The sequence below is a fragment of the Monodon monoceros genome, unplaced genomic scaffold (assembly GCF_005190385.1).
Source record: "Monodon monoceros isolate NGI ecotype Baffin Bay Population unplaced genomic scaffold, NGI_Narwhal_1 Super_Scaffold_14, whole genome shotgun sequence".
In the NCBI taxonomy this organism is placed as follows: domain Eukaryota; kingdom Metazoa; phylum Chordata; class Mammalia; order Artiodactyla; family Monodontidae; genus Monodon; species Monodon monoceros.
This window is the reverse complement of record NW_021703770.1, coordinates 7,502,791-7,515,909: the sequence shown is the minus strand read 5'-3', so window position 1 is coordinate 7,515,909 and position 13,119 is coordinate 7,502,791. Positions and strand designations below refer to the sequence as shown.

Below are 13,119 nucleotides of genomic sequence, written 5' to 3'. Positions count from 1 at the left end.
CGTGACGTGGACCGCACGTGATCCGCGTTCTCCTGTGACAGGTGAGGAAACAGGAGCTCTGCGTGTGAATGCCCTCCTAGGGCCACGCGGCCGGATGTGGCCGACTTGGGATTGGATGCTGGAGGCCTGCTGGACTCCAACACTCACTCTAAATCCTAGGGAAGTGATGCTCCAAGGCCCTCCAGGGGTGGCACTCGGGGGTCCCTCTCTGGCCGAGAAGGGATCTGGGTTGCCCAGGTGGTGGAGGTGAAGCCTGAAGCTCAGATGCTGCTTTACTGCGGGTTTTCCCTGCAAACAGCCCCTGAGACAGGGACGAGGCTGTGGCTGATTTAATGAGAAATGATCTCAGGAAGCAGAAGTGAGGGGAGAGGGGGGCGGGGAAAAGGCCAGTGCAAGGGATGTTGTCAAGGCCGCTGCTGGAGCCTCTGAGCTGTAGGCAGAACACCTCCCACCACTGTCCCTCTGAAAGATGGGAGCTGGGCCATCTGTCCACTAGATCCTGTTCCCTGCTGGCTGAGGGGGTCGTAACGTCCCCACACTCGCCAGCTCCACTGCCTGTGACCTCCCTCAGCTTCAGAGAAGGCCCTGGGGTAGACTGTGGGGAAACATGGGGCCCACCCCAGAAGTGGGATGCTGCTGTCAGGAGGTGACCTAGAAACGTCTACCGGAGCTGTGACTGGTGGAAGCAGAGGCCGAGGGGATGTGGCACTTCTGAAAGGGCCAAGCTGGCTCCTGAAGTTAAATGGCTGAGGATGGAAGAAAGAGGGGGCCCTGGTCTCTTTCTTATTCCCTTCAATGCCCTCCCCTCAGCTCCCGGATCTGTTATCTCCCCACTGTACTGCAGGGGGCTAAGCAAGTAAAAAGGATCCCATGATCAAGTAAATCTGAAAAAAATTCAATTAAACAGGTTTTGCTACTGCAGGACTTCTCAGAGCCTTTAATATGCTAATATGCCCTGTGGCTCTCAATTTTACCAATGAAGTCCAGCCTTTCTCCAAAGATTTTGACCTGTCTGAACTGTTTTTGTTTGTTTTGTTTTTTGTTTTGCAAGAGCATCAGGATTCCAGGGAACACATTGTAGGAATGTTTATCCACTGGGCAAAGTCCAAACTTCTGAAAACCCTCTGTGATCCAGCCCCTGGGAACCTTCTAGAAGCATGTGTGGTTTGCTGAGCCCACAGTGTCCTCACACCTCTACACCTTTGTTTGTGCTGCCACCCAGCTTGGATTAGGCTCCTTGATCTACACCAGGTACGTCTGCCAAAAAAGCTGGCACCCCTTCCACCATGTCCAAGTATCTCCCAGGTGTGCCTACGCTGTGGGAAAAAGTAGTGCTCAGACACCTGGATACCAATATGTCTATATCCTTGGCCAGGCTTCTCGGTCTATCTGTGCAAAGATACCCATTCATCACGTTTGTAAAAGAGAAAACAAAACCTAGGTGCAGTGTAAATGTGACTTAAGTCTACGACACTCTGACAGGACAGCAAATTCTGGCCCAGAGGGACCCATCCACGCCCAAAATGGCAGGGTCTGAGGCTGCTTCGAGCAAGGAGGCCATGATGTGTGTGGACGTGATGACCAGCCTCTTGTCAGACACACAGAGAAAAGCAACATTTCCCACAGGCGCCACGTTACGGGAGAAGTTGAGAGGAGTAGAACACAAAATGCAGCAACATCAGGAAAGAAGCCAGCAAGGATGGTGGATGCTGAGGCCCAGCCTTGTCTCTCCAGAAAGGCGGGCAGGGGAACGTGATCTGGAGCTCCGGTACAATCCTGGAATAGTGGAGACAGCTCCACGGGGAACGCCCCTGTTCCAGAGGGGCCCGGGCTCCACCTGCTATGACATCCTCTAACTTGGCAGGAACCTCTGAATTTGGGCACCGTCGATCACAAAGTCATCTCCCCCACCCCCTGCCAACACACACACACACACACACACACACACACACACACACACACACGCACACACACTGGATAGGTCACCCCAAAAAGAAGTCAGCTTAAGACTTAAAAGAAAGACAGGAAAGAGGAAGGGGAAGGAAAGTTGGGGGCTGCCATGGAGTGAATGTTTGGGTCCTTTCAAATTCATATGTTGAGTCCTAACCCCCCGTGTAATGGTATTGGGAGGTGGGGCCTTTGGGAGGTGATTAGGTCATGAGGGTGGATCCCCCATGCATGGCATTAGTACCCTTATGAAAGAGACCCCAGCGTGCTCCCTCGCCCCTTCCATCATGTGAGGACACAGCAAGAAGACAGCTGTCTAGGAACTAGGAAGTGGACTCTCACCAGAACCCGGCCATGCTGGCACCCCAATCTCAGGTGTCCAGCATCCAGAACTGTGAGAAATAAATTTCTGTTGTTTATAAGCTACCCTGTCTGTGGTATACTGTCTGTGGTATACTGTTACAGCAGCTGTAAAGAACTCAGACACAGTAGATAGACATGGTAAGAGGACAAAGGAAGAGAGAAAAAAAATGTGAAAAAAAATCAGTAACTACAAAGTGCTCCAAAATTGCACGTGTGAACGTGTGCGTACACACACCCACCCTCCTTGCACTCAAAATTCTAAGCAATAAACAAAACCCTCAGATTTCCAACCTCAGCAGCAAATGGGAAGGAAGAGAGGCTTCAGCCGACAGTGAGGCTGGTACCTGTCCTTTGTGTGAGGCAACCTGCAAACGCAGCAACACAGCCCCAGGAGGCACGGAGAGAACGTGGCGCCTAGGACAGGGGGAGGAGTCCAGCTCTTCCTCCCTGGCTGGGTCATTCGTACCCACAGGGCTGTGTCCAGTCCCGGCAGGTCACTTTTTAAAAGGGGAGTGAGGAATAAGAAGCAGCTCAGAGGAGAGGGTCTATGATGCTAAGAAAATGGGCTATAAGATGGGGTTGAAGCTGCTAAGCACATCCCTCCCAATGAAAGGAGACTGCTGGAGTGGAGGGGAAGAATAGGATGGCTGAACTCGAATATCTGAAGAGAGTCAGAGGAGTTAAGATGGAATGAATACCCTCGAGAGGTGGTGAGCGCCCCGTGACTGGAGGTATGCAAGTAGAGTCTGGGGGACCACTTAAAGGCTGCTGCAAAGGGGGCTGGAGCATCAGACAGGAGGGCATCTTCAACCAAACACTTTTGAAGGTCCCTTCCAGCCCTGACATTCTATGATCCTCTGACTTTAACCATCCCTAGGAAATCGAAGCTCCAAGACTCCTAACCATCACTGCAGGTAGATTTCGTCCTGTCACTGTATGATTTTAGTGGGATCTTCAGATGGGAACATGGTGGGGTGCACCAATAGGTGTGTGTGAGAGCTTCCACCTTCTTCGCTATCAAAATGCCTACACCTGGATGGAGGGGTCTCCATGACACCTCCCCAAAGCAAGGTGGGTCAGGACACAGCATTATGGTGGCGAGGGGGGTCACAGGTGCTAGATTCTTCCAGACTGGGTGTTAGGATGGAAGAATTACCTCTGCGGCCCTACAGAGGTCATTCTCAACCTGCAATGGTGTCACGCCTCCCATCCCCACCGTGGCCAGTCGAACTGCACGGGCAGTTTGGCTGTCACGGTGACTGGGGTGCTACTACTCCAGGGACTGGGGTTGCCCCACATCCTGCAATGAGCTGTGGCTCCTTCACGACCCAAATGCCAAGAGTGTCTCCCACCCGCCTTAAGAATTCCTGCCCTGTGGGCTCATTATGAGGAGAAGCCGCGGGGGCAGGAATCCCACCTGCTGGAGGATTGAAGGGAGGGTCAGAGGCGGGGCGGGCCCCCACGACGCTGCATGGTTTCCCAGAAGAACAGCGTCTGCTTAAAATTGCCTCAGAGAAATAACGCACCAAAAGAAGGGGATGAGGCACCCCCGGGCTCGGGGTCAGGGCTTACCCAACATGCACAAGGGCTTCCTGGCAAACTTCAGTCGTCCCCGCCAGCCTTTGTATCGGCAGCAACACCCAGCAGCCCAGATCCTCAAAGCAAACTCGGCTCCGAAGATGAAAATAGCAAATGTTTCCTGCGTTGAAGCACATGTGGAGAGACACATTAACCGGGACCCGGTTGTCCAGAACTAGCGATTTCTGTCCGTAAGTTCTGAAGAGCTGGATTTCTGTTGTTGCTGGTTTGGTGGTAGAGGGAGTAGGACAGGCTGATCACCTCCATTCAGTTTGGGGCAGTTCCTGTCTTCACTCTGATGTGCTAACTGTCTCTAACATTAAGCCTTTTTTCTATGTTTTTGTTCTAATGGATCATTTTTTAAAAATCCCTTTAATGTACTAAAAGCCCCCAAGAAGTTCAGTTGGGTTGGAAGGAGAGGAATCAGTGATATTGCCCAGCCGGTGTCTGGTCCCTGGTATTGCTAATCGTGGCCAATGGTTACTGAGCACAGCTCCTGGGCCAGGCACCACCTGAAGTATTTTATAATATGACCCTCATCTTGTATTTTGAAAAACCCAGGCTGGGCAAGGAGTGGCTGAACAAATGTCTCAAGGCCAAAAGTGGCAAAGAAGGAATCCCAGGCAGGTGATCAGGCTCTGAGCCCGTCAGGACCATGCTATGGCGTCTCCCTATGACCTATGGGACAGCGGGTTTGCATCTTCCCTGCTGAGCCTCCTTTGTGGGTCAGATGGAGAAACCTTCGCCCCCACTGCTTGGTGACCTCCCTGGGGCCCTTGGGGAGCTGCAGCAATCCTCGAAACTTAGTTCCTGGAACTGGATGGCTTCCCAGGAGTCATCTGCTCAGGTCTTAGCTTCAGATCTGCCCTGTAGACTGTCAGCACCTGCCCTTGGAAGGAACCTGCTGATTCTGGCACCACGGACGCGTGGTTAGCTCAGTGGGAGGCAAAGGTTCTGCTATTTCCTAAACCCTGACTGGGGGCTGGCATCCCTTCCCTGTGCAGAGGGTGGGGCCTCACCCTAGAGAGGTGGGTTGATCCTAATCCAGGAAGGCGTGGTCATTCAAAAGGCCAGCTGGAGAAGGATCCAGGGCTGCAGAAGGATCCAGCCCTTCCTGGGAGCCTCCTCCTGGCCCGGTGTGGAGGCTGCACCCAGCCTATCGGCGTGTGCCCCTCACCGTACACTGCTACATCTTTTAGGTGAGGGTGGGAGGAGACTGAGTCGGGGTGTTAGGTAACTTGCCCGAGAATTCTAACTGCACGCTCTCTCTGCTGCATCACGGGATACAGACTGGAGAGTAAAAACAGGCAGAGGCCCAGAAGGGAGGTCCTGGAGTGCTCATGCAGAAACGGGCTTTCTTGCTTGGCCTTGAAGGAAGAGATCCTCAGGGTTTAGGGAGGAAAAGCAGAGGAAGGGTTGGGACGAAACATGCCTTTGTGTTACTGTCAGAGGGTTGGGAAGCTGTATTTTATCATTTAACCAGTGGGTATTGGTGTCTGTGTTGACCTTGTTTATGTCCCCTTATCTCTAACCTGGAATAACACAGGCCAGCCATTCCCTGCTCCACCTGTGCCCCCAGCAGACCTCATCAACTGATCCACCAATGCTTTCTCCTGGGCCTGGACTTGGCCAGAGACTCCAGGAAGCCAAAACCCGTTGGGCAGAACTGCACCCAAGGGCCTCCTTGTCTTCATCGTCGGCGGTCCCACCAGAGCATCTACCCCCACAGCACAGCACCACGGTGCAGGCGCCATCTCACCAGCAGCAGAAGCCAGTCTCCCGAAACAGTCTCGTACTCCCTGAAGGTGGTCAGGACGGCCAGAATCAAGCACCCAAGGACAATCAGGAACCTAGAGGGGAAGGAAGAAGGAAACTAAGGAAGCGTCTAGTCTCGGATTGCGTCGAGGCAAGACTGCGAAGGTGTCAGACGAGATGAAGCTACAGCATCCGTTAGACATAGGTGTGTGCTTTATCCGTTACCCCATTTAACCTCATAACACACCTGAAGGGCAGGTAGGAATTACTGCTCCGGTTGAAGGACACAGGGCTGAGAGAGGTGAGGCAACGTGCATAACGTTTACTTTACCAGCTAGTTAGTGGAAACAGTGAGAATTTGAATTAGATCATCGGGTCCCAGCCCTGGAGGGCTGCAGATGCCTTGAAAAACCAAAGTTACCGCAAGCTTTGGTAAATCAACGGGAATATGAATATGTTAATAATGTGTCCTGCACATATAGGTCTCTGTTTTTCAAATATATGAAAACATTCTTAGAATAAAGACAAATTCATCCAACGATTGATAAATTTGGTGATGGCGCCTGTCACCATATCTTCATATTATTATTATTATTTTTTTTACAGTCAATGGTTACTAAAGGAAACAACGTCTTTCAATTGGGGGCCTTCAGAATCGATTTTGAAATTACCAAGTGTGCTTCATGCTAGAAAGAACAGAAGCCACCGTGATGCACAATGCTGCTCATTGAAAAGTCACTGAGAGCTCATCTGGTTCATGGCCCTGCCTCAGGCAGGAGCTAACTGCAAACAATCCTTTGAGATTATTATGTTTATAAACTCCCTGTGTGTGAGGGGGGTGATGGTGGCGGTGGAGGGACAGTGTGTGTATGTGCACGCTTCACTGTTTCAGCAAAGAAAAAGCGTTCTCCCTTGCCCTTGGTGGAGAGTCTTTGGTTCAATGGTCAGCACCAGGTTCCCTGGGTGTGTAAGAGGGAAATTACAAGAGAGGGTCCATGCAGGAGTCTTGGTCACATACTCCAAGCTCTCCTGCTCTATATAATCTGGCTCTGTGCCCTGCTAGGTTCCAATCCATGCTTTTTTGGTTTGTGTAAGTGGGTACCCACTTGTACATTCATTCATTCATTCATCCATCCATCCATCCATCCATCCAATATTTATATGGCAGGCACTGGGGGACACAGAGCTGAAATTCAATGATGAATAAGCTGGATCCGTCCTCCTGAGCTCAGAGTTCAGACAAACAGGAAGCGATCTCACGGTGTGACGGTAAGGACCATGATGTAAGGAGGCTTGGAAATGTCTGCTCCTGGCCCTGGATTGGACCAGAGTCCTGGCTCCGGCCCTTGGTGATCCTTCCTGATCACATTTTCTGATCAACAGTGCCGCTGATCTGCAGACCTGAATCTATGTTTCCAACCCTGCCTATGAACCCAAACAAGATTTTCAGCTCCCTCCTGTGTTTGGCCATCTTTTTTAAATTCATGACTCCTGATCCATAGCTGGGATCTGCCTGCTCTTCATCCCAAATCTTCTCAGGTGATGATGACGACAGTGACAACTGTAACAACGGCAACACCCACCACCACTCTTCAGTGAGCAGTTACTACATCTATCAGCTCATTTATCCTCACAACACAACCGCCTCCCAAGGTAGATATGATCATTCCCATTTTAGCAATGAAGAAGTTCATCAGAAGGAATCATTACCATCAGGACAACTGTGTTGTCAGTAAAAAGACCATACAGTCTGGAGGCCAAAGATATGGACGAGAAAGAGGCTCTGGTATGTGATCTTGAGAAGCTCACTGATTCTGGGAACCCCGATGATCACGTCCATAGAACGAGAATAACGAACCTGCCTAGAGATCACAGTTATTGTGAGGACCACCGGAGATAATGGATGGAGAGTCATTCAGTCCACTGTTTAAGATCAAGCAAATGATGCCTAGTGCTTGCCCAGACACATACGCATCACTGGCTGGACAGGCTCTGGAAAACGTGCTCTTAGACGATTCTAGAAATCCATATTCTTGTTCTCTCAAGACTTGACTTTATTCATTCAAAGGCTCTGGAGATAAGATCTAGATTAGAATCCTCTCCCTCCTCTCATGCTGTGTCATCTTAGGCAAGTTACACAACCTCTCTGCATCCTGATTTTCTCATATGTAAAATGGATCCAATAAAAGTGCTAGTGTTCTCAATTTTTCAATGATATAATCCATGTCATGGGCTTAGAAGAATGTCTCACAGATACTTAGCCTTCATTAAATGTTAGCTATTATTTTATTGTGATTTAATATCAATGCCTCTTCTGTCCTAGGCAGAGAGATGGCTTTAAGGGTACAAACATGAATAAAACCTAGCCATCATTTCTCCTAGTCCAGTGGGGGAAGCAGAGCACAAATAATCACACGAGAGTGTGGTTGAGGTTATGATCTGAGTGTCCACCACATGCTTTGGGAGTACAACACTGGAAGCATGCCAGAGGCTGTGGCCAAAGGGTTGGAAAGATATGTGAGGCTTAGCTAGGGTTGACCATATGTTTCGGTTTATCCAGGACATCGCCCATTTTATGTGTTGACCTGGAGTATGGACCCTTCGGCACTGTGGACACAAAACCCCATTCAATCTTCTCCTTTAGCAAGGGGTGTGAGCCTTCTATGATCTGGCTTTCCCTCCTCACAGCCTCATCTCTTCTTGCTCTCCCACACCCAGGCGGGCCGTACTGAATCACAGCACTTCCTCAGATTCTCTTACCCTACCGGTGTCTGTCTCAACTCTCCCCTTCCCTGCCCGCTCCCCACACACGCCCCTTCGTCTTCCTGCTGATACCTTGACGGTGCCGGTCATGGCTTTGCCTCCAGAGCCTCCCAGCTGCTGCCTGTAGGTTTCCTCATGTGATCCCTCCCTTAGGATCACAGAGCACCCTAAGGCATTTCTATTCCAGTACTGATCCTAACCCATTATCATTTTGTAATCGTTGGTGCACTGTGTCATAAATAAAGCACTCTATCTTAACACCCAACTTGAGAATTCATCCTAGGGCAGGAACTGCCTTTGCCTAGTGAAACATTTTACTGATCCAGTTGAGGTGGAAGTTGCAACCCTAAAGTCACAAGACTGCTAAACCTCTCAGTAAGAAAAAGTAGCCAGAAATTGGAGACGGGGGTTGGTCTTGAGGGCCGGGAATGACAAAGAGGAGAGGATATGGCCACATGCTGAAGGGGTGTTAGGTACAAGACTGGCTAAAATTACAAGTTCGTGGTCCTGCAAAGACAATCATCAACCATGGCCTTATGGAGTGGTTTTGTCTTTACCGGGCATTGAACATGGGGCTAGAGCCTGTGGTCTGGGTAGGGATATGTGTGGGGAGAAGGGAAAGCTTGATGTCCCACAGCTAAACTAATTCAGGAGGAACAAGAGTCCTTAAGCAGATTCTGGGACTCGACCCACAGTCCTGTACTTGAAATGTATGTGAATCTTGGGAAGAGTCTACGAGGTATGTGCATGGTGACCATGCCATAAAGTGACCCCAAACGAGCCATGCTCTTGTATAATCCTCATACCTGAGTGCAGGCTGAACCTTCGACTTGGTTCTAACAAGAGATTATGGCGGAGGTGATGGGATGTCATTCCCTTGAGTAGGTTTCATTATGTGGCAAAGGCAATGGGATAGACTCGTCTGTGATTATGTTACTTTAGATAAGTCTCCATCTTAGCTGAATAGAGCAAGAATCACCTGCTGGCCCTGAAGTGAGCTGCCATGTCGGGAAGGGTCTGTGAGGGTCACAAGGCCAGAAACTGTGGTGGCTTCTAGGACCTGAAAGCAGCCCTGCATGAAAGTGGGACTTCAGTCCTACAACCACAAGGACCAACAGTCAGGTGAGTTTGGAGGACTCCCAAGCTCCAGAAAGGAGTACAGCCCAGCCCACCCTTTGACTGCTGCTTTGTGAGACCCCAAGAGGAGGGCCCAGTTAAGACATGCCCAGGCTCCTAACCCACGGAAACTGTGAGACGGTTCACATGTGTTGCTATAAGCCACTAAGTTAGTGGCAATCTGTTAGGCAGCAACAGAAAGCTAAGAGTGTGGATGGGAATCTGTACCAAGTGCATCCAGTTTTTATAGAGCCCCACCTCACCCTCTCATTCTTCAGACGATGTCTGGGCTGCACTTGTGTGTTTGGTCTGTGAGGCTCCACTCCTTGAGGGTGGACTACCTTGTTCCTCTCTGTATCCCAGTGACTATCCCAAAGCCTCGCACTTGGGAAGAACCCATATGTGTTTAGAGAATGGATAAAAACAATTTCAGAGATGAGCAGTTGCCCTGTGGTTGGAATAGAAGGCAAGGGATATAGGATGGGCCTGGAGGGGCAAGCCAGAATAGGGTATGAACAGTTTTGTTGGCCAAGTGAGAGTTTGGACTTTATTCTGCAGAAGATCTATATCTACTACATCTGTAGGTATAGCCATATCCATATCTGTATCATCTTTATCTATTTCTATATCCACCTCCATGTCATCTATATCTGTATCTATATCACCATCAGTATCCACACCCGTATCACCTATGCCTAGAAAGACTGCTCTCTGACAGGACAGCAGTCAGGAAGCTGTTGTCATGGACTGACCTGCAGAGATGACAGGGGTTCCATGAGACAGAATCCTTCCGAAGTTTCAGCGGGACTTGCGACTACGGGGATGTGTAGGCTGGGCAGGAGGGGCATCTGGAGGCTCACGGGGGTTGGTGGGTGACAGGGTGGACCGTGTGGTGTTCACAGGCTTCAAGAGTATGTGCCCCGGGGCCAGGACGACAGCAAAGATAAGCTACGCTGCGCACCTGCCGTTTGAGGTCCAAGTGGAAATATTCAGCAGGCTGGTCGAAATTCAAGTCTAAAGCTTAGGGGAGAGGTTGGGGCTAGAGACCTAAGTCCCTTTCAGCTCCAACTGTGATTTTAGAGCCAGGTGAGGGGATAACTCATCCTTAACCTGTCACCAAAACGCAGTGTCACTGTGGTTCCCATCTGCAGGGGGCATGCAGAACCGGGCTTCAGCCAGGAGAGGGCAGCAAACACCTGGCGGAAAGTGGCACTTCCTGGCATCTCCAGGAATTAAAAGCACCGGCAACCTGGGGAATTTACTTGCTGGGATTTGAAAACAATGATTAATTTATAAAGCGAAAAGCAGCAGGGAAGCCCTCTTTCACCTGAGAAGGGGAAACACCCTTTGGTCTCTTGCATAGTAAAGTTTATTCTTAAGATATGAACTTGATTTCAGACAGGAGGACCAAATGATCAGTCTCACAGATGGAAGCCAGATAGGTGTGGCTAGCCAGGGTCTTCCCTTCTCATCTTGTTCTCTCTCTCTCTCTCTCCCCCCGCCCCCATGCCTCACCAATTATTCTGTTACTTCCTCTGTCACTGTGGTTTCCTCCTCTGTAGCCCTGGCTGTTTCCCTCACTCCACTCCTCTGTCACTGCCCTCCCTCCCCTGATTTCTTTTCCTCTCCCCTCTGTTCCTCACCTAGCACTTCTCCCCCCGACCCCCGTCCTGGGACTTGCTGAAGTCTTGGGGAGAGTCAACAGCTGTCCTTCTGTCAGCAAGGTCCTGGCTGTCTTTGCCAATGAGGCCAGTTAAGGTCAAGGGTCTTGACATACCCTTAAGCCAGACACCATCCCCTACCCACCTCTTCTCACCCGAGCTGGGCGTCCCCTGACAGGAACAAAGCCGGACCTGCTGGAAATATCCTCTCCCAGGCTTCGTTCAAAGTAAGCCCAGGAGGGTGAAAACTCCAGCATTGACTTGGTCGTCTTCTTAGCACATCATTTTCTTTTACCCCAGACAGCAGCAATGCCAGCCAGGGGCACTGTCACCGTTATATCTGTGCCCCAATTTTACAGATGAGGGGCACAGCTTCCAGGCTCAGGCAGCGGGGTCACCAAAGGAAGGAAGGGGGGCAGCGCTGCTGGGACCGGACCCTGTGCTGAGAGCGGTCACGGGGACTTGGGTGAGACTCTGCAGGGAACGGGGCCAGGTTAGAGCCAGCCAGAGAGTGGGAGGGCTGAGGCCCACAGTTCAGCTTCCCCTCTCCTCTGGACTCCAGTTTGGGGGAGAAAAGCTCAATTCCATTTCCAGGTAGTTCCCCGGGACCGCGGCTGGTTCCTGGGTCCTGGTAGGCATCTGTCGAGTACCTGCAGCTCACCAAAGGTCCTAGACTGAGGGCGGAAGGTGGCGGCTGACCGCTGGACTCTCCTCCTTACACCCCTCATCCGTGTGCCATGAAACGGGCATGTGTAGAATCACGCTCCCTAGCCAGGCACAGCAGAACTGACCCCTCTGACGGGGCAGGTGTGCTGAGGCCACAGCTAGCCCACATGTCCTGATCTTCGGCTACCACCCTGATCCTTGCTCTCCAGCAGAAGCTACAGCCTTCAGACCACATCAGGATCCTACCGATCCCCCATGGAAATTCCCAGAGGTAAAGCACCCACTGTGTGTCAGGGGCTTTCTTATTCCCTCCGAGTCAGCCCCAAGGCCTCCTAGAATCTCAGTGCCCAGCCCAAACGATTCTGAAGAAGCTACACACACCTGAGTTCTACTTCTAGCTCTGTGGTGTGCTTATTGTAGGCACCTGGAGAAGCTTTTTCCTCTTCCCAGGCCTCAGCGTATACCTCTGTGAAATGAGTGGGTTACAAGATCCAACAGGCCTGTAAGGGAAGTTGTTGTGGGTTCAGGCCTCCAGCCCACCCTGGCAGGAGGGCCTGGAAGAGCTTTCGCAGAAGCACAGACTTGGGTTCAGGAGTTCAGATCTCAACTCTGTCACTTACCCCCTAGGAGACTGTTTCCTCATCTGTAAGTGGGAATGACCACAGTTCCTAATTCACGGCTGTTGTGCATATGAGAGGCACACAAGGCCATGCTCGGAGGCTATGTGACACCACGCCTGGCACAGCACGGAGGCCAATTCGTGTTAGCTACTGCAGGAGTGAATTTGAGCTTGGATGGGTCGGGCCTATGGCTGAGTGCCATGTGGCTAATGGAACTTTTTGCCATCTCTTCAGACCTGAGATTGTTCTTTAGAATAGGGAAATCAACTAGAACTTGGAAGAAGCCCTGGCAAGAAGATGTCTGAGTGCCACCATGCACTGCACCGTCTATACCAAGTCTGAGTCATCACTTGTCTGTTTCTGCAGGGATCCTGGCTGTCAGCATTCTCAGATCCATCCAGCCCTCCTAAAGGAGGCCACATTTATTTTTGGGACGTGGGAGGGTTGGAGTCTTCTGCCTGGGGACAGGGTTATCAGCCTTCCCCAGACCAAGCGGTTCTGTTCCATGCCTCTGACCCCCTCTACACTCATAATATCATGAGCTGAAATAGACGACATTCCCATTAACAGTGCCGCCAACATGCCCTCTCCAGTACCCTGGTTTTCATTTTACACTTCTTGATAAAGGTGATGCTATCCTAGGGCTGGCA

General features: G+C 50.9%; 1 protein-coding gene across 1 annotated transcript in view; it reads right to left on the bottom strand.

Moving 5' to 3' along the window:
- KCNQ3 (potassium voltage-gated channel subfamily Q member 3) overlaps nt 1-13,119 on the bottom strand; it is a 290,204-nt gene that overhangs the window by 47,849 nt on the left and 229,236 nt on the right. The window contains exons 2-3 of the mRNA XM_029222419.1: nt 5,648-5,738; nt 3,883-4,009 (exon numbers count right to left, since the gene is read on the bottom strand). Coding sequence (XP_029078252.1) covers nt 3,883-4,009; nt 5,648-5,738 — 218 coding nt within the window. The remainder of the gene's footprint in view (nt 1-3,882; nt 4,010-5,647; nt 5,739-13,119) is intronic.